The sequence below is a fragment of the Kluyveromyces marxianus genome, chromosome 1, assembly GCF_001417885.1.
Source record: "Kluyveromyces marxianus DMKU3-1042 DNA, complete genome, chromosome 1".
Classification (NCBI taxonomy): domain Eukaryota; kingdom Fungi; phylum Ascomycota; class Saccharomycetes; order Saccharomycetales; family Saccharomycetaceae; genus Kluyveromyces; species Kluyveromyces marxianus.
In genome coordinates, this window is record NC_036025.1 from 646,322 (window position 1) to 666,901 (window position 20,580).

General features: G+C 37.9%; 4 protein-coding genes across 4 annotated transcripts; all 4 read left to right on the forward strand.

The window, feature by feature from the left end:
* Nucleotides 1-152: 152 nt before the first annotated feature.
* Nucleotides 153-7,403, forward strand: PRP8 (U4/U6-U5 snRNP complex subunit PRP8; the record flags this gene model as incomplete). The annotated part of the gene is made up of 1 exon (XM_022820152.1): nt 153-7,403. The coding sequence occupies one exon, from the start codon at nt 153-155 to the stop codon at nt 7,401-7,403; it is 7,251 nt and encodes a 2,416-aa protein (XP_022673851.1).
* A 344-nt stretch (nt 7,404-7,747) lies between these two features.
* On the forward strand, nt 7,748-8,851 carry KLMA_10327 (uncharacterized protein; the record flags this gene model as incomplete). The annotated part of the gene is made up of 1 exon (XM_022820163.1): nt 7,748-8,851. The coding sequence occupies one exon, from the start codon at nt 7,748-7,750 to the stop codon at nt 8,849-8,851; it is 1,104 nt and encodes a 367-aa protein (XP_022673852.1).
* A 407-nt stretch (nt 8,852-9,258) lies between these two features.
* On the forward strand, nt 9,259-13,695 carry DNA2 (bifunctional ATP-dependent DNA helicase/ssDNA endodeoxyribonuclease DNA2; the record flags this gene model as incomplete). Its single annotated transcript, XM_022820174.1, has 1 exon — nt 9,259-13,695. The coding sequence occupies one exon, from the start codon at nt 9,259-9,261 to the stop codon at nt 13,693-13,695; it is 4,437 nt and encodes a 1,478-aa protein (XP_022673853.1).
* Nucleotides 13,696-17,908: 4,213 nt separating this feature from the next.
* On the forward strand, nt 17,909-20,500 carry RIE1 (RNA recognition motif domain-containing protein; the record flags this gene model as incomplete). Its single annotated transcript, XM_022820185.1, has 1 exon — nt 17,909-20,500. The coding sequence occupies one exon, from the start codon at nt 17,909-17,911 to the stop codon at nt 20,498-20,500; it is 2,592 nt and encodes an 863-aa protein (XP_022673854.1).
* Nucleotides 20,501-20,580: the final 80 nt, after the last annotated feature.

A 20,580-nucleotide genomic window follows, 5' to 3' on the forward strand; every position in this document is an offset into this window, starting at 1 on the left:
ATACACATATGAATTCAAAAAACTTGAGATGAGCTTAGAGATATAGAAACAACCATAGTAGTACACGTACATTTTACGTACAGATGTAGTAGGTTAATTTTGGCTTCTGAAGGAACCACAAGTGTTGACAAGAGGAGAACTATACCAGTACGATGAACGGAGCACCACCTCCACCACCGCCTCCAGGTTTTCCTGGAAATGGTCCAAATATTAATATTTCTTCGAAGGATACTAAAGCTAGAAAGATTGGAACAGGTACGGAGAACCAGTTTCTATCCCAACCGCCTCCACCACCACTAACAGGACTTCCTGGTGCTCATTCACTTCCACCTCCTCCGCCCCCTCCCCCGGGATTATCACCAGGAATAGATATTGCATCATCTAATAGTAATCACAAATTCAATCTGCCCCCTCCCCCTCCACCACCTCCACCACCACCAACAGAACCTCAGAACTTGCAGAATGATGATTTGAACCACGATCCAAGTTCAAACAGGCCTAAAAAAATGAAAAAGAGGGGTAACAATAAAGTCTCAAAGGCTTCTGGGTTAGTGCACTCACATAAGATTGAAATGCCTCCTGAACATCTTAGGAAAATAATAAATGATCATATGGATATGACCTCGTCGAGGTTCAACTCTGATAAACGTGCGCACTTAAATGCTCTAAGATATTTACCGCACGCGATCTTGAAGTTATTGGAAAACATGCCTCAACCATGGGAACAAGCTAAAGAGGTTAAAGTACTTTATCATACATCAGGTGCCATAACATTTGTTAATGAGATACCCAGAGTAATCGAACCAGTTTACATTGCGCAATGGTCCACAATATGGATAGCCATGAGAAGAGAAAAGAGAGATAGACAACATTTTAAAAGAATGAGGTTTCCTCCGTTTGATGATGATGAGCCACCTTTGCATTACTCTGATAATATCGAAGAACTAGAGCCACCAGAAGCAATTAATCTAGAACTAGACAGCAATGACGATGAAACGGTCAAAGATTGGCTATATGATACTCGTCCTTTAGAAAACAACTCCTCTCTAGTAAATGGTACATCATATAAACACTGGAAGTTAAGCAATGAAGTTATATGCAACTTATATCGACTCGCTGCCCCCCTTATTGAAGCAACTGATCTTGATAGAAATTCTCAGTACTTATTTGATAAAAGGTCATTCTTCACAGCAAAAGCTTTGAACAACAGTCTTCCCGGCGGCCCTAAATTTGAACCTTTGTACCCTAGAGAAGAAGAAGAAGACTACAATGAATTCAATTCAATTGACAATATTATATTCCGTATACCGATAAGAACCGAATATCAAATAGCATATCCTCACATCTATGCTTTTAGGCCTAGGTCGGTATCTACTCTATGGTACCACGATCCTCTTTCCTGTTTGATTAAAAACGAGGATAGTGAGTCGTTACCGGTATTTTTCTTTCATCAGTCACTCAACCCAATTGTAACAGAGACAATTCGCCATTCTCTAACAGAAGCAGAAAGGAATAAGAATATACAATTCAGAATCCCGATTGATATCATGCCTTTAATGGATGAAGAAGAGCTTGTCCTACCAACAACTAAGGATGCAATGGCAATCTACAATGCGTCACACCCTTATAACAAAAAGTCAGGTAAAATGGTTAGGGCTCAAGATGTTGCTTTAATCAAAAAATGGTATATGCAACACCCAGAGGAAGATTATCCAAATAAGGTGAAAAGTTCTTACCAGAGATTGTTGAAGAATTATGTTTCTAACGAACTCCACAAGGACAAACATGTACCGCAGAAGAAAATTAAATTGCTTAAGAGTTTAGGAAATACAAAATACTTTCAACAAACTTCTATCGATTGGGTAGAAGCCGGTATACAACTCTGCAGGCAAGGCCACAATATGCTTAATCTTCTAATTCATAAAAAAGGTCTTACTTATTTGCATCTTGATTACAACTTCAATCTCAAACCTACCAAAACATTAACAACCAAGGAGAGAAAAAAGGCTAGATTTGGTAATGCTTTCCATCTAATCAGAGAAATCTTAAAAATAATAAAACTTCTAGTTGATGCACATGTTCAATATAGAATTGGGAATGTTGATGCGTTTCAACTTGCGGATGGCTTGTATTACATTTTAAATCATACAGGTCAGTTAACAGGTATCTACAGATACAAGTATAAAGTAATGCACCAAATTCGTACCTGTAAAGACTTGAAACACGTCGTTTATTATAGATTCAACAAAATTATCGGAAAAGGCCCTGGATGTGGGTTTTGGCAACCTGCTTGGAGAGTATGGATATTCTTTTTAAGAGGAATAATACCGATACTGGAGAGATGGTTAGGAAATCTTCTAACTCGTCAATTTGAAGGCAGATCCACAGATGTCGTCAAGACGAGTACCAAACAAAGGCTCGATGCATATTATGACCTCGAATTGAGAGCCTCGGTCATGAATGACATCTTAGATATGATACCAGACGGTATTAAACAAAACAAGGCTAGGACAATTTTACAGCATCTTTCCGAAGCATGGAGGTGTTGGAAAGCAAATATTCCTTGGGATGTTCCCGGAATGCCCGAACCTATAAAGAATATCATTGAACGATATGTAAAGGCAAAGGCGGATGGATGGATTTCTCAAGCTCATTACAATCGTGAGAGGATAAAAAGTGGCACACATATCGAGAAAACTGTTCTAAAGAAAAATTTAGGCAGACTTACGAGGTTGTGGATAAAACACGAACAAGATAGACAAAAGGAAATAGAAAAAGCAGGCCCAGAGGTCACTCCTACAGAGGCAAGTGCAATATTTTCTGCCATGGTTGATTGGTTAGATGCTAGAAACTTTTCTGCCATTCCTTTTCCTCCTTTAACTTACAAGAACGATACAAAAATTTTGGTCTTAGCTCTTGAAAATCTAAAAGAACAATACGTCTCTAAAGTGAGACTAAATGCCCAAGAGCGTGAGGAGTTAGCTCTTATCGAAGAAGCATATGACAATCCACATGATACATTAAACAGAGTCAAAAAACTCCTACTTACCCAGAGGCTATTCAAACCGGTACAGATATCTATGATGGATCATTACCAACACATTTCACCAGTTTACAATATTGATCCTTTGGAGAAAATTACTGATGCATATTTGGATCAGTATTTATGGTATGAAGCTGACAGAAGACAACTATTTCCTAATTGGATTAAACCTAGTGACTCAGAAATACCACCACTTCTTGTATACAAGTGGTGCCAAGGAATAAATAACCTGGATGAAGTGTGGGATATAAACAATGGCCAATCTACTGTTTTATTCCAAACAACTTTACAACAATTCTCAGAGAAAATGGATCTAACTTTGGTGAACAGGCTTCTCAGATTAGTAGTTGATCCAACAATAGCTGATTACATCACTGCAAAGAATAACGTTAATATAGTATTCAAAGATATGAACCATATAAACAAATATGGTTTAATAAGGGGTTTGCAGTTTGCCCCATTTGTTTATCAATTTTATGGATTAATGATTGACATTCTAATTCTAGGACATGAAAGAGCCCACGAATTGGCAGGGAGTCCTTCAGAGCCCAGTGAGTTCCTACAGTTCGGGGACAAAGGAATAGAGAAGAAAAATCCTATCAGGCTATACTCTCGTTATTTGGACAAGATACATATTTTATTCCACTTTGAAGAATCAGAGTCTAATGAACTAATTCAAGATTACCTAATGGAGAATCCAGATCCAAACTTTGAAAATGCAGTAGGCTATAACAACAAAAAATGTTGGCCCCGAGACGCTAGAATGAGGATGATAAGACATGATGTAAACTTAGGTCGTGCTGTTTTCTGGGAAATTTCATCAAGGGTTCCAAAATCGTTGGTTAACATTACTTGGGAGAATTCGTTTTCTTCTGTTTATAGTAAAAACAATCCAAACTTGTTGTTTACCATGTGTGGTTTTGAAGTCCGTATAATACCGAAATCAAGACTGGACGATGTCATTTCTCATGATGAAGGTGTTTGGGACTTGGTTTTAAATTCAACTAAAGAACGTACAGCGAAAGCCTTTTTACAAGTTTCTCAAGAATCCATCGACGAATTCAGAGGTAGAATCCAGAGCATTTTAATGGGTGCTGGATCAACCACTTTTACCAAAATCGTGGGGAAGTGGAACACTGCACTAATAGCACTTTTCACTTATTTCAGAGAGGCAATTGTAACAACCGAGCCCTTATTAGATCTATTAGTTAAATCTGAGACCAGAATTCAAAATAGAGTTAAACTTGGATTGAATTCCAAAATGCCAACCAGATTTCCTCCAGCTGTTTTCTATACACCAAAAGAATTAGGTGGTTTAGGAATGTTAAGTGCTTCTCATATTTTGATTCCGGCCTCTGATTTAAGATGGTCTAAACAGACAGATACAGGAATAACTCATTTCAGAGCAGGTATGTCACATGAAGACGAAAAAATGATCCCAACTATATTCCGTTATATCACAACATGGGAGAACGAATTCTTAGATTCGCAGAGAGTCTGGGCTGATTATGCTATTAAAAGACAAGAATCTATTAAACAGAATAGACGTTTAGCTTTCGAAGAGCTAGAAGGTTCTTGGGACAGAGGTATACCACGTATCAGCACCATATTCCAAAAAGATAGACACACATTAGCATATGACAAAGGCCACAGAATTCGTCGACAATTCAAAGAATTCAGCGTGGAGCGGAGTAACGCGTTTTGGTGGACGAATAATCGCCATGATGGTAAGCTATGGAATCTAAACGCTTACAGGACTGACGTCATTCAAGCTCTAGGGGGAATTGAAACAATTTTAGAGCACACACTTTTCAAAGGTACTGGGTTCCAATCTTGGGAAGGTCTTTTCTGGGAAAAAGCCTCAGGTTTTGAAGACTCTATGCAGTTTAAAAAACTTACCCATGCTCAAAGAACCGGTTTAAGCCAAATTCCAAATCGTAGATTCACATTATGGTGGTCACCAACAATCAACAGAGCAAATGTCTATGTCGGTTTCTTAGTGCAACTAGATTTAACTGGTATTTTCTTACATGGTAAAATTCCCACATTGAAAATATCTTTAATTCAAATATTCAGAGCTCATTTATGGCAAAAAATCCATGAAAGTGTGGTGTTTGATATTTGTCAAATTCTTGATAGTCAAATGGATATTCTACAAGTGGAATCTGTGAACAAAGAATCTATTCATCCTCGTAAGTCGTACAAAATGAATTCTTCTGCCGCAGACGTGACAATGACAAGTGTTTATAAGTGGAAAGTCAGCAGACCAACACTCTTGCACCAACAAAAGGATTCATTTGATGCCACTACTACTGATAAAATGTGGATAGATGTTCAACTTCGTTACGGTGATTATGACTCCCATGACATTTCCAGATATGTCAGAGCTAAATTTTTGGATTATACCACTGATAATGTCAGTATGTACCCTTCTCCAACCGGTGTTATGATCGGTATTGACTTGGCTTACAACATATATGATGCTTATGGTACTTGGTTCGAAGGTTTAAAACCTTTAATTCATAATGGTATGAAAACAATTATGAAAGCCAACCCCGCTTTATATGTGCTCAGGGAAAGAATCAGAAAAGGTCTTCAGATATATCAGTCTCAGGTACAAGAACCATTCTTGAACTCTTCAAATTACGCTGAATTATTTTCTAATGACACCAAGTTCTTCATAGATGATACCAATGTGTATCGGGTTACAGTGCACAGAACTTATGAAGGAAATGTGGCTACAAAACCAATCAATGGATGTGTTTTTATATTGAATCCTAAGACAGGTGAGCTCTACTTGAAAATCATTCACACTTCTGTATGGGCAGGCCAAAGTAGATTAGCACAACTTGCTAAATGGAAAACTGCCGAGGAAGTTAGTGCTTTGGTTAGGTCATTGCCAAAGGAAGATCAACCAAAACAAATTATTGTAACAAGAAAAGCCATGATGGATCCAATGGAGGTTCATATGTTAGATTTCCCTAATATTTCTATTCGTCCAACAGAATTGCGTTTACCGTTCTCTTCAGTTTTAAGCGTAGATAAGCTTAACGATGTTGTTTCAAAAGCCACAGAACCTCAAATGGTGTTATTTAATATTTATGATGATTGGTTGACTAGGGTTTCTGCATATACGGCATTTTCAAGATTAATATTGTTGTTAAGAGCTCTGAAATCAAATGAAGAAAAAGCTAGAATGGTCCTACTTGAAGATCCCACAATACCAACGAAGTCCAACCACTTATGGCCATCGTTTACGGATGAACAGTGGATTTCTATTGAAACCAAAATGCGTGATATTATTTTAACAGAGTATGGTCAAAAATATCATGTCAATATTGCTTCATTAACTCAAACAGAAATCAAAAATTTGATTCTTGGTCAAAATATTAGAGCTCCTTCTGTACAAAGACAAAAAATGGCCGAGCTTGAGAGTGCCAAGAAACAGACAGAGGAAACAGACACATCAACTGCAGCATCTGCAATGAAGATCAAAACTGTTAATGCGCAGGGAGAAGAAATAACAGTCGTATCGTCAAGCAATTATGAAACAAAGACATTCTCCTCTAAGAATGAATGGAGAACGAGTGCAATATCGAACTCTTTATTACACTTGAAATTGAAAAACATCTTCGTTGCTGCGGAAGATTTTGTCGATAATAAAGACGTTTTTGTATTCCCTCGTAATTTGTTGAAGAAGTTCGTCACTATATCAGATGTAAACATTCAGGTGGCTGGTTACTTGTATGGGAAGTCCTTAAAGGACCGCGAAAATGTTAAAGAAATTCGAACGATAGTTCTTGTTCCTCAACTAGGTTCTTCAATGCACGTAAGACTCTCTCCTCCACCTGTTAAGTCGAGGTATCTAAAGGGTATGGAATTACTAGGTTGGATTCATACTCAGAAAAATGATTCAAAGTTTATGTCTCCTTCTGAAGTGATTTCACATTCAAAAACATTCTCAGATCATAACAAGAGTGCACTTGATTTAAGTATTAACTTGATACCTGGTGCTGTTTCAATAATTGGTTACACCTTAAAAGATGATGGTTTCAATTGGGGCCTACAGTCTCAAGGTATTATGGATCCATCCCCGGAAGGCTTCGATCCTTCATTTTCTGATAATGCTCAAATTTTACTTTCCGAAAGGATCATGGGTAATTTCTTGGTTCCAAAATCTTCATTATGGAATTATGCGTTTATGGGTACATCATTTAGCGAAGAATTACCATATGAATTGAAATTGGATATACCAATTGAGTTCTACAACGAATTGCATCGTGCACCTCACTTCATTCAGTTTTCAGAAATGGTTGGTGACAATGAATTAGAGGCAGAACAAGAAAGTGTTTTTGTATAGATAATAGAAGTATATTCATGTATCAATATTAAGATTATAGCAATAAACAAGAGTATTATTACATTTTTCGTTAATATTTCGTTTTTAAATGTATAGAGAGGTTTATATTTGACTGTTCCTTTCTTAACCGCCAAGTACCATTGTATTAAGTCACGTGACACAAACATTCTTTCATTATTTGTCCTGCAATAACTTAGAGGAACATTAATGCTGAAACTGTTGTTCAGGAACTATTCATCGAAGTTGAAGTAAAAATCTATCATGGATATTGACTTAACATCAGAAGATTATTAAACATCACATCTTCACAATTGCAATAAACTTTGCACACCTTAATATTTGAAATGGTGCGTTATAAAGGCAAGAGGGAAGCTGGTCCTTCTTCATCGAAGACAAGAAGCGCCATATCTAAACCTAGACCCAATCATACACACATAACTAATAGAAAAGTGATACCTAATAGAGAGTACCAAGATCACCAAAAGAAGAGTCATATTAATATTAATAAGAATAAGAACAAGAATATCCTTAATTCATGGGATGATAAATCTCAAATTGCTACCGATGGAGCACCTTACGAGAAAGAAATCTACGAACGGATCACAAAGTTGACTAGGCTAGGGATACCCTTTGATCAGGTTCTTTCCAAAACCGGTATTGAATTTGAAAGACTTAAAGATATATATGACAGACTTCTTTTACCAGTAAATGTTAATGACGATTTAGTGTTGTTAAGTGTTCGTAGTCACTCGGCAGAACAAAATTCTAACTTAAAAGCTGAAAAGGAATCATACAAAAGAGATAATGTCGATGACATGATAAATAATCAAAAGAACGCACAGATTCCTTTACTGCTAAATAATCGAGGGGTATATTCAAAATCACCCTCTCCACCAAACACCGATATTAACCAGTCGGAGGTAAACATTATTGCAAAACCATCTACCGATGTGCTTCATCTGGATAAAAACGACGAACAACTCAGCATTAATTTCTATGAACAAGTTTCACGGAACCTTATGAAACTAAGGCTTGACTTTTTGAAATTAAAATCGGCCCTCCATGATAGAGTACCGAAACTTGACGAATTTCAGAAAGCTTCACTAAGAAAGAAAAAGAACCTGCTAATTTCGGATATAGAAAAGTTCTATGAATCAATGCATATGAATGAAGATAAATCTTCCGGGTTCAATGAAGATTTCATTGGATTGAGCGATTCAGCACTAGATAAAGAAGACTTTGAAGAAACTAACTTACCAAGCATTAGCATGAACTTAAGCAACAAGACCAATCATCCAACATCTCAGAAGCAAGGCATAGATAATACATCAGATGATCCACCTGAAATAATAACAGATAGTGTTATTAAATTAAAGAGGTCCAAACCTGATCAATTTACGCCCTACCATTCCCTTAATCTTTCGAAGAGTATTTCACCGAATATATAGCATTTACACGTACCTAGAGAAACGAAACCTTAAGTATAACGACATATATAGTTTATCAGTACTCAGATAAATTTATCATGATTTAAGTATCAACTAGGAAATGAGCTAACTTTGTATCTGTCTAGGTCTGCTCTCAAAAAACTACAAATATCTGCAATAACTTACTTTTCCTCATCGGTCTCACAAGTGTAAACAAAGAAAAAGTACATAATAAAAAAGAGGTAAATATATCGCGAAACTAATAATATATTTTAAAGAAGCGCGTTTAGCTATAAATGAAAACTTCCAACAGTAAGCAGCCCAGCAAGTTTCAATAGTTCTAGTTTTAACCCATGAATGTTTGTTCTTGAATAATAGCGTATACTAAGTTCGGAAAATTACTACGCATAAACGGATAAAGAACAAAAATGGTTTCTACTCCTAAGAAAAAGCGCACTGCAAGCATAGCCATATCGCCACTGAAGGTATCGTCCGTCAATGATATACCACTTAAGACAAGAGCCAAAAAAAAGTCAAATAAAACTTACCAATTTGCTCCTCTGAACAATCTAAGTTCTGGTGAGCCTGTACTGAAATCTATTCCTATATCTAAGGTACGAAATGCTGATCCAGCGTTAAAAGCGAAGGGCCTTTCTGGCAAGACTAGGGTACAACCTCAATCTAAAGTGAAGGAAAATAACGTACTAGGAAGCTGTAAAGTCCATCCAGACAGATCACCTGAAACAAGATATAGTGATGGTCCATCAGAGGAAGTAATATGGAGGTACTCTCCGAGAAGATTAGATGAGCAAATAGCAAATCACTATGATCTAGCAGATGAAAGTGACAATGACGACTCAATGAATGGTGCTGACATAAGGGGCCAGTCTTCTACACCATTAATCAATGACAAGTTTAAAGATTTGATTGGTTGTGATGACATAAATGAGGAAATTCCAATTGGAACACACGGTAGAGTAGCGCAAGGTTCTCCCATCAAGAAGGCCCAAAGGGAAGTGACACCGATTCGAGATATCAATGAAATTTTGAATGATCTTGAAGGTCCTAAAACACTACCACCATCTTCTCCTGTTGGTAGAGAAAACAGCGTAAGCGATGAAGCATCTTCAAAACCATCACAAGTACCAATCTTAAACAACACTAGCATAAAGGAAGCGAATAAAAATAGTTTTAGCATAGATCAACCAGGCATGAGAAAATCAAAAAGCCCAGTTTGCATTAATATAGACTCTGATGAAAGTGATAAGGCAGAGTGTAAAGAGGTTGATGAGGAAGAAGATGACGATTCTTTAATTGATATCTTGACTCAACGTTTTACCAAACCTTCTTTCAAAGATATGGATGACCAATCTTCACAGTCACAAGAAGATTCTCTATTGGAGTTGTTAGAAGAAGAAATGGAAATTTCACACAATAACGTAACGACAAACGCACAAAAGCAATCGCAACTACAGACAAGGAAAAGATTAGAAAGAGTGGAGGTTGTTCTTGAACCACAAGAGGAATCTGGAGAAGAAAGTGTAAATCCCAAATCAGATCAAAATGTTTCTCCTTTAGAACAAGAGGATGAAATAACTAGATATGCTAAACTGGCAGAATTTCCTTATCCACAAAAAGGCTTTCAAAGGCTTTGTATCTATGATATAAAAGAATTGAAAACCCCACTTCAAATAATATTAACCTGCATAAACCAGCATAAAGAAAAAATAAATATTATTCTTAGAGAACCTTGGGTCCGCTACAAATATGAGAAAGGCATGATTATACATCTAATTGCGGGCGAGAACTTCCCAAACAAGCGTTTGTTGTCAAATGATAAAGATCCTAAAACAGGATTAGAGAATGATAATTTATTGATTGTATACCCCGATGTTCTTCTTTCTGCAACTATGATCGGTACCGCCATGGATTGTGAGAGAAGAGCAGTTCTATCTGCAAGACTTAATGAACCTGGTGAATATTCTATGGCTGCAACTCTCGGTAATATAATTCATTCCTTAATACAGGAATTGTTACGCCTTAAACTATTGCAACCAAATCAATTCATTTCAAAAGGGCTTGCATTGGAAGTACTGGATAAAATTATAAAACCTTTTACCACAGAGGTGAACATGTGCAACGAATCGGTAGACAGTGCTGTTAAAACTATAACAGATGAACACTTACCTTTTATCATAGAGTTCGTGAATACCAATGTAACAAAGGAAAATGCGAGATCCTGGGTTCAAGTTATAGGGTCTAAAAACAAGCGGAAACTGTCAGTTTCAGATATCATTGATATAGAAGAGAATATATGGTCGGCTAAGTATGGATTGAAGGGTTATATCGACGTTACGGTGGAAACTAATGTAGATAATGATGGAAAACGGTTATTGGCTCCAATTGAGATAAAAACTGGCAAATGGAAATCTAACGCACACGAAGCACAAGGGCTTATTTACACCTTATTATTGCAAGACAGATATGATATACCAGTCAATGCGCATATGATGCTTTACACTAAACTAAAAGAGTTTTCACTACAACCTAAGGTCCTAAATTCTCTAAAGCATTTGCTCAATTTAAGAAACAAGTTAGCGAAATATCTTCAGGTTATGAATCAAGAGATGTCAGATTGGGGTGGGACAGAACATGAATTGCCTGAAATGATTCAAAGTTCGAAATGTGACCAATGCTTCTCGAAAAATTCCTGTATGGTTTTAAATAAGTTAAGTGACAAAGAACAAATGCCTGGGTTGTTAAAACATGAATACTCTGATCTGACGAGGCATCTTGAAGGGAAACTACAGCTTTACCGTTCCTTCTATCGTAAATATGATAGGTTGTTAATGATGGAAGAAACAAGTGTTGTCAGTCTTGTAAAAGACACCTTCTTGATGTCTGGAGAGGAGAGAGAGTTACAAACAGGATACTGTGTAAGTGAATTAAGGTTATCAAATGTACAAAATCTTGGCCAACGATACCTCTACACTTTTACGCGCGATAAGCAAAAGAGAAGCAGCAAGTCCAGAATTAGCAAAGACGACAATCCATCTATGGAGTCACTGAGTATGCTCTCCTCAAATATACATCAGAATGATTACGTAATGATTAGTGACAACATCACTGGTCAATTAGCAGTTGGTACAGGCCATGTAGTGGAGATAGCAGAAGATTTTATTGTAGTAAGCTGCGGTAGAAATATTTTGGCAAACAACATACATGGTGATTCCTTCAATAGAGATACAAGACAAGTTGTTCGCAGTGTCTTAATGAACCAATCAATACAACTTCAAGAGAATACAAAGTTGACAAGTCAGCGCTATAGAATCGATAAGAATGAAAGTGCTACAGGACTAGCACTAGCACGTTACAACTTATTGAACCTATTCCTCCCAGAAGTTCTATTAGAATCAGGTTCTTCTTTACCAGCATCGGGGGAAAAATCTTTTCTACCTGCGAAACAGTCTCTTGGCGGATATTCAAGAGGCCGTAATCTCATCGTTGAACTTAATGAACCGCAATGGGTGAAAAATGTAACAAAATTGCCTACTATCAGCGGTGACTTTAATGCTCAACAACAAAAGGCTATAGAAAGGTCACTAACCTGTCGTGATTACAACCTTATTTTAGGCATGCCCGGCACAGGTAAGACTTCTGTCATTTGTGAGTTAGTTTCTATTCTTGTTGGCCAAGGTAAGTCTGTGTTAGTAACTAGTTACACCAATTCTGCAGTGGACAACATAATGATGAAGTTGATTAAAAGAGTAGCAAGATCCAAGATGGTACGTTTAGGATCTAAGAGCAAAGTCCATGAGTTGATTAAACCATATTGCATTTCGGAACTATACAATGGAGAAAATGAAAACATGAGCGGTATCATTGATGGGGCCCAAGTTGTTGGTGTAACATGCCTTGGAATCAATGATCCATGGCTACAGCTAAGAACAGGCGATTTCCATTATGTGATATTGGATGAGGCCAGTCAGGTGTCTTTGCCGGTAGCAATCGGTCCTTTACGTTTCGGGTATAAATTTATTTTGGTCGGTGATCATTACCAACTACCGCCATTAGTGAAGAATAAATTTGCTCAAGAGAATGGCCTACAAGAGTCCTTATTCGAGCGACTCTGTAGGACTCACCCACAGAGTGTAGTTGAGTTGCAAGAACAATACCGTATGAACCAAGAAATAATGTCTCTTTCGAATATTTTGATATACGAGGGAAAGCTTCGTTGCGGCACAAATTCTGTGCGTGATCAAAGGTTAGAGTTCCCCGATGATGCAGTAATGTGCAAAATGGCAAATGAAACAACACTGCTCCATAAGCTGATTGACCCTAACCGACCGGTGGTGATATTCGACCATGATGCCGGGTGGGACGAGAACTACGGCCCAGAACAGTGCCAGGAACAAAATGACCATGGCCAAATATGCAACGTTGGCGAGGCTAGAATAGTAGATCAAATCGTTCGCAAATTACTCGAGTACGGTATACAGGATCGTCAAATAGGAGTGATGTCAATGTACAAGGCCCAAATGAGCTTGCTACGTACTACTTTTGAGGACACAAATATCGAAGTTTTGACCGCCGATCAGTTCCAGGGAAGGGACAAGGACTGTATAGTGGTCTCAATGGTGCGCAGTAACCCAGACCAATCCAGTGGTGTGCTCTTACGTGACATACGTCGTATGAACGTTGCAATGAGCAGAGCTAAAAAGAAACTTATAGTAGTCTGTTCATGGCAGTGCGTCTCTGCCATACATTCATTGAAACCGTTTATCAACCACGTGGTTAGAAATAATTGGGTGTTAAGCCGCAGAGACCAAGAAAACCGTGCTTCCAACCCGGTAGTCAAGAACTAGAGTCATTGTACCCAAAATGCCTAAACAGAACAAAGTCCGTCTCCACATCTAATTCCACCAGCTCACTAAAATGTAGTAGTGCAAAAAAAAAAAAAAGAATCGAACCCATTATCTAACTAGGTATCATAATAATATAGATCATCTTCCTCTAATCTTCTTTTAGATAGCTTCTTCTGTATCACTTTCCTGATGCTCTTCAGTCCATTGACAAGGAATGTTTTTGTGGACAGTTTTGCAATATTCATCCACAGTAGGGGAAAAAGTACACAAAAAGAGCCTTGCGCCTGCATGACGCAAGTTTCCTGTACGTGCAAATCAAAACAACGGAAAGAAGTTTTCACACTGTTTACAAATATCGATCTCATCACATGCTAGGATAGAAGGATAGATGATGTGAACTCACAAAGTTAAGAAAGTACAATCTCCGAACACTAGAACAGAAACAACAAACACGAAGCCAGAACGCATAGAGCGAAAAAACATCGAAGGTGTTTCCATGGATATCATATTATTTTATGACTACTACATTCTTGTCTAATACCCGGTAGGCAAAAAAAATATAATCTTCCACTACTACTACGACGCTAAAGCACGCTAGCATTACTGGAAGATGCAGCTCCAGTATCGCTTCTTCAAGAAATGGCCCAAGGAACAAAACTACCGCCATTATGCTAGTGCGAACAAAATGATTAACGATTTGAACTGTTAAGCCTCCAAGAGACTGCATAGAGAATTAGGGATGCATAGGGCCAGTAACGAGCTTATCTGAGCCGATTTATTGTAGAACGGTTCCGGAGGGTATATGGATATTTGAATATTTCTCAAGAGGATAAGGAAAGAGAGACATTTTGCCAGAATCGGAGACGATTCTACAGGATTCCATAGCGTTCTTTTACGGACATTGGGACATTTTATTGAACATGCTTGTATTTTTTTTTTTTTTTTGTCTTTGATTGTTTTCTTTCTTGATAAAACAAGAAGTCTCCGCCCGGTCTCGAACTCCCGGTTTCTATCCGCGGACTTCCAAAACGACAGGCATCATACAAGATTGCAGTTTTTAACAAACTTTTGAGCCCAAAGAACCCTTAAAAAAATATAACGCCCTAGTGACAGCGTAGACCGCTGGGTCAGTGGGAATATAAACAATCAGAGATAATAATCGCAGGAAGCAAGTTTGCAATGATCTCTTGTGAAGCCCAAAAGTACAAAACAAAAAAAAAAAATGCGGAAGACGGCTTTAATCGAATAGAAAGAATGGTTTTATGTTTTTGCCTTTACGTGGCACTGGCTTAGTAAATTACATCAGCCCCACGTTTAAAAAAATTTCTTGGCTGTGCCTGAGAAATTTTTTTGTGATAGATCGTCAGAAGCCTTGGTATACATACATATTACATGATTTTATGTGGGTATGTGCAGTACAGGTTTTTTTTTGATTTTATTTCGTTCTCCTCATCGCCCTTTCTAACACTACCAGGGGTTCAGCACGTCTTTCTTCTGGCTCAGGCCGCTACGACAGTTCTTCTTTATCGAACGGGTATTGTTCACAACGGTCGTCACGAGCGTGGAGTTTATAATGTGGAGATAATAAACCTGTAAAGCCAAAAGATGCGTTTCTGCACTAAGAACAGTGCATGGGCAGAATGATGCAATGCAAAAGGAATACCGTGAATTTTTGTGGCTTATTTGAAATCGCTGGCGACATTTCGCTTTTACAGTCACAAGATCATCAAATACCTACTAAGTTTAACGTACATACATTATACAAACATACGTATTAATTAACATATTTGGGTGTACCAGTTTAATCCCACGCAAAACAAAAACATTGGGCTGTTTGCTGCATTACCCACTCTACAAAAGAGCAACTGCTTAGATAACAGACAATCTTGAGAGAAATAAGGTTAGTAGTGGCAGTACGTAAGTGAAGAGAAAATAACGACAAACAGACAAACAAACAAAAAAAAAAAAAAAAAAAAAAAAAAAAAGGATCCAAAGCGGGCAGACGTATGAAAGGAAAAGTACCAAAAAGTAGATCGATTCCTAAAGTCCATTAGAACCGAGGTTATTCCATATAATTTTTACATACGATACATTCTTAACGGCTCGAGGATGAACGATCCTAGAAACTGGCGAGACAATTTTATTTTACTTGCCTGAAGGAACCCCACCTTTTTTTTAATATTCTACTGCATAAACTACATTTTTTTTAGCCTGCAGGAACGGGCACTGCTGAGAAGAGCCAGACCTCGCTAAATGTTGTCTGCTCCCCTTGCAAAAAAAAACTGCTGAACACTATCCTATTTACTTGACTAGAGTATACCACCACCAGTTCATCGAGGGGCACTGTTGTGTGATAGACTTTGAGTCCATCTCGTAAGATAATTAATTAAACTATTTTTTTTTTTTCATTTTATTTTATTTATTTATTTTGTCGTAGAAAGATCATAGGTTTTTTTCTGTTCGCTCCCCTAATTTTAAATGCAAAAACAGTACTTTAAACTGGGCCCGGCTCAGAGTTCAACCCAGCCCAGCCCAGCTCCATCCTCTTTTTGAAAACAGCAGACAGAATGGAATGTACTCTCCGACCTACACTATACATGTTGTATACATATCATTTTATTTTTTTTTTTTATATTTTTTCTTATTTCACATTCCATGCTATGAGTTCTTCTAGTTTTCTTTCTTTCCTAGGTTTTTAGGACCTGCACTGAACTTCCGTCCATAATAATGCTCGTAGAGATCGTTAGGCACAACAGTTTATCAATTACCATTTGCCTGTTTTCTATTGTTATTTTTTTTTTAGGATTCATTTCCACTTTATAGAAAATAAAAAAAACGCTTAACCAGACTGTCCGCTTTTAACATATATATACATATAAATGGAGAACGAATTACCAAATTAAATTGAAGGTTCGACAATTAGGAAATCCAATCTTCCATACGTCGTTGGTTTTCTCTTGACATTTTTTTCTTATGTATAGATTCTTCTTTTTCTACTCTTATATTTTTTCCCATCATTCCTTAATTGTTTGTTCCGCTTTGTTCTGACACACACTAGTCTATCTATCAACAAGAAAACAGCTCGTTTTTTCCCCCAATTCTCAGAGCAGAAACCAAGCTACACCAAATCATAAACACTTTATAGCACTGTTACTGTGTTTTTTCAAAGGACGTTCTTTTGTATCATTATTGCCTTTACCATTCTTATCTGTGGGTGTATTGGTGCTTCTTTCACAATCTTTGCTAAACTGAATATCTATCAATTTAATTTTGGCTGTTTGTGTTTTGTATTTACGGGAAACTCACAATCCTACTGTTGCTCTGAGGTGCTGCTAACTAACAAGCTACTATATTAGTTCTTTTTCATTGTTTTCCTTTTGGCTTCCGCCTGCAGTTGATTACGTTTTTACCTACCTCTTTTACGTTTTTGACTTTTTATTCGACTATTTTTATTGTCTGTTTTTTTCTGGAACTTATACCCGGGACAGAAACAGGGACACACAGAAAAACACGCAGTTATTTTCCTACGCGTTTTATTAATCCGGGGAATTTAGGGTACCGGAGTGCGTTTTTTCTCAGATTCGGTGTTCGGCTATTATTTTTCGTCTGCCACACGTATTTCCATATATCTCACGCATTAGCGAAGCCTCTTGCAGCGAAATCGTCATTGGAACACCACACGGTCTTTCCAGTTTCTTCCATACCATTATTTGGGTGCTTTTAACAAGCTAGAAACAGCTGCTAGCAAAAACCGCATATTAGTGCCTGATTATTTTTTCTTCTAGGCTCTTTTTGATTCACTACATTTTTTTACGCTTTCATTACACTTTATTTTTTATTTTTTTGTTTTTGTTTTTGGCTTGCTTTGAATTTCGTGCTTTTAATTTTTTGCCAATCTCATTACCCGCCTTTAGTTGCAAAACAATTTCTAGCGCCTACAAGATTTAGAGGTATTTTCAACGTTATAAAGTAAGCGAGAATAAGACAGGTTTTTTATTTTTAAAAAAAAAAAAAAAAAAAAGAGTCGCGGCTATAAGAATACTTAAGCTAAGTTTAATTTGATTCTGAGTTTTTATTCGCAATCTCAGGAATCTTGCATCCTCTAGTATAGGGTCGATTCGGAAAGGTAGAAGGTAATACCGTGGAGAGGCATAAAAATACCTCGAGTGTTTTGAAGGAAGGTGATAAGTGCCTGAATAATAATAAAGGTAAGATGACAAGTCCTTCAAGAAAAAATAGCGATGACAAAGGCCGCCCTTTGGAAGAAGCCGGTAATTTATCTAGCACGGAATATTTTGCCAACACTAATGTTCTCACGTGTAGGCTCAAGTGGGTGAATCCGGATACTTTCATTATGGATCCCAGGAAACCACAGCTTTTGACGAACTTGAATCAGCTAGTGCATGCGAATAAGGGCGTACTAGTTAATCCCAAAGAGATGGAAAATTACCAGTATTTTTCGGATCACAAGCGTCTTGCGCATTTGCAAGAGAACTGGGACACATATCTATTTGAGCGCGGGAACGCAGAAGTAGATAGTTGGTACAGGGATGAAGAGTTAAGGGAGACCAAGGCTAATTGGTTCTATGATGTAGTCATACAGGCTCAGTTCAAGTCCTACAAGGATTTGCAAGCCACAACAGAGGGTTTTAAGGCGGAATTGAAGGAGCACGGGAGTGGAAAAAAGACAGAGGGTACTGAGTCTGAAGGGTCAGGTTCGGGTTCTGCTTCTCCCTCTTCTAGTTCGCAGATTTTGGCTTGCTGGTCGATTTCAGAAAACCCACATGCTTTAAACCACCCTGGCAACCTATATGTCAGAGGTATTCCAAAAAATTTGACAAAGGAGGATTTGGTTCCTATCTTTGCTAAATTTGGTCCGATAATAGTACTCAAGATTATACTGGATCCAAACACAAACGAATCTATGGGGTTCGGTTTCGTGTCTTACCCGTTAGGTTCTCAGGCTTCGAATTGTATTAAAGAGTTAAACGGGAACTTGATGAATGGGTCACCGTTGTTTGTTAACTATCATGTTGAAAGAAAGGAGAGAGAAAGAATTCACTTTGACCAGTGGAAGCAAAATGAACAAGAGGAAAACAGTAGATTCAGAGGCGTCTTTATAGGCAATTTACCAATTTTCACGAATGAGAACAAGCTAATAACGCCTTCTGCGGTTGTTCAGAAATTTAGAGAATCTCTCCCGGATTGTGAGATAGTTAGCTACTATTTCCCGAAGTCTAATTCCCAGTCAAATGTTGAATACTCGGAAAGCGTGAGATCGCAGTCATTGTCACCATTGAACTCAAAGGCAGCAGTGTGTTCCTCACCACCATCTCCAAGGCCAAAGAGCAGTGATTATCTAGGTCAAGAACAGAGTATTGACGAAGAAATAGAGTCAATGAGCGGTGAGGATTCAATGTCTTCCCCAACAAGTGAGGGAGAAGATAATATCGATATGTCTACTTCACCCAGTCCAACAAAGGTTCGGGACTCACTGTCCGATGCGTTGAATGAGGAAACTTGCTCCTCTCAAAATGAAGATTCTCCTTTGAAGGGATACGGTTTTATTAGATTTGCAACTCACGAAATGGCTTTGAAGTGTATTGAAACGTTTAATGAGTTCCAATGGTACGGACACCAGCTAGTAGTTAATAAGGCAGTACAGAAATTCCATCAACATCATTATTCGTATTCCAATGGTAGCAATAACAATCTCGCAAATGCTAATGGTGGTAACTACCAACAACATCATAATAATAACCATTATCAAAACCAACACCACCATCGTTCGAGTAGTACCTCCCATACTGGTCATGTTGGTCACATAAGCCCTCACCAGTCGTACTACCAGCAATCGCACATGCCATCCATGTATTCATACAGGCTATCTCGTCGCCATAGCGAGAGATCAATAAGTTCCAGACAATCTAACGTCCTGGGCTTTTCTCCTCCTCCTATTGCAGCAGTACCACTGAACGATACCCAACACAGCCGTGTAAATTCAGCTCACTCTAGATCAATGTCGAGACAGAATTCATTCAATAATGCGCCTTATGGGAAAGACCCACACTCCCCACTTAGCGGATCTCAACTTTCTCTCCCATTGCCTCCGCTATCTCAGCCCATATATACGGGGGTGATGCCACCAAATTCTCCTGGTTTTGCAGGACATCCTCCACCACCACCTTTACAGCCGTTGGCAACTCAGGCAATTCCTGTATTGACAAGTTCTTCAACGAATTCTTCTACATCTCCCAGAAACAATTCTATATATGGAGCTCTGAATATGCCAATATCTTATTCGGCTACAAACCCAATGTTTGGTACGCCGTTGCCAATTCCTAGGAGCGACGAACAGGAGTCCAATCTATACGTTAAACATTTACCATTAGATTGGAAGGATGAGGATTTGGTTCAGTATTTTGAGAAATTTGGTGAGATTATTAGTGCCAAAATCATTACTGTTGGAGGGTCGGTAAAAGAACAAGATGACCAAAATTTGAAAAATGATGAACTTTTCGGAAAATCTAAGGGGTACGGTTTCGTATGCTTCCAAAATCCATTGGATGCGTCCCGGGCTATGTATCATACAGATGGGCTCAAATTAAATTCCGAGAGTACCTTGTTCGTCTCATTTGCCCAACGGAGATCAAAAAGCATTGATTCATCAAAAAACTCAATGGGGAACACTGCAAACTACAACAAGAAATTTTTGAACGCAATGTATCAACAGCAACAACAACAGCAACAACAGTATCACCCGTGGATGATCCCAGTTCCTCTGCATTATCCCCCATCGCATTGATTTAGTGCATGCTGATTTTGTCCATTTTTTTTGATTTGTTAGTATGGGTGTTTGTGTGTTTTCTATGATTTTATTCTATA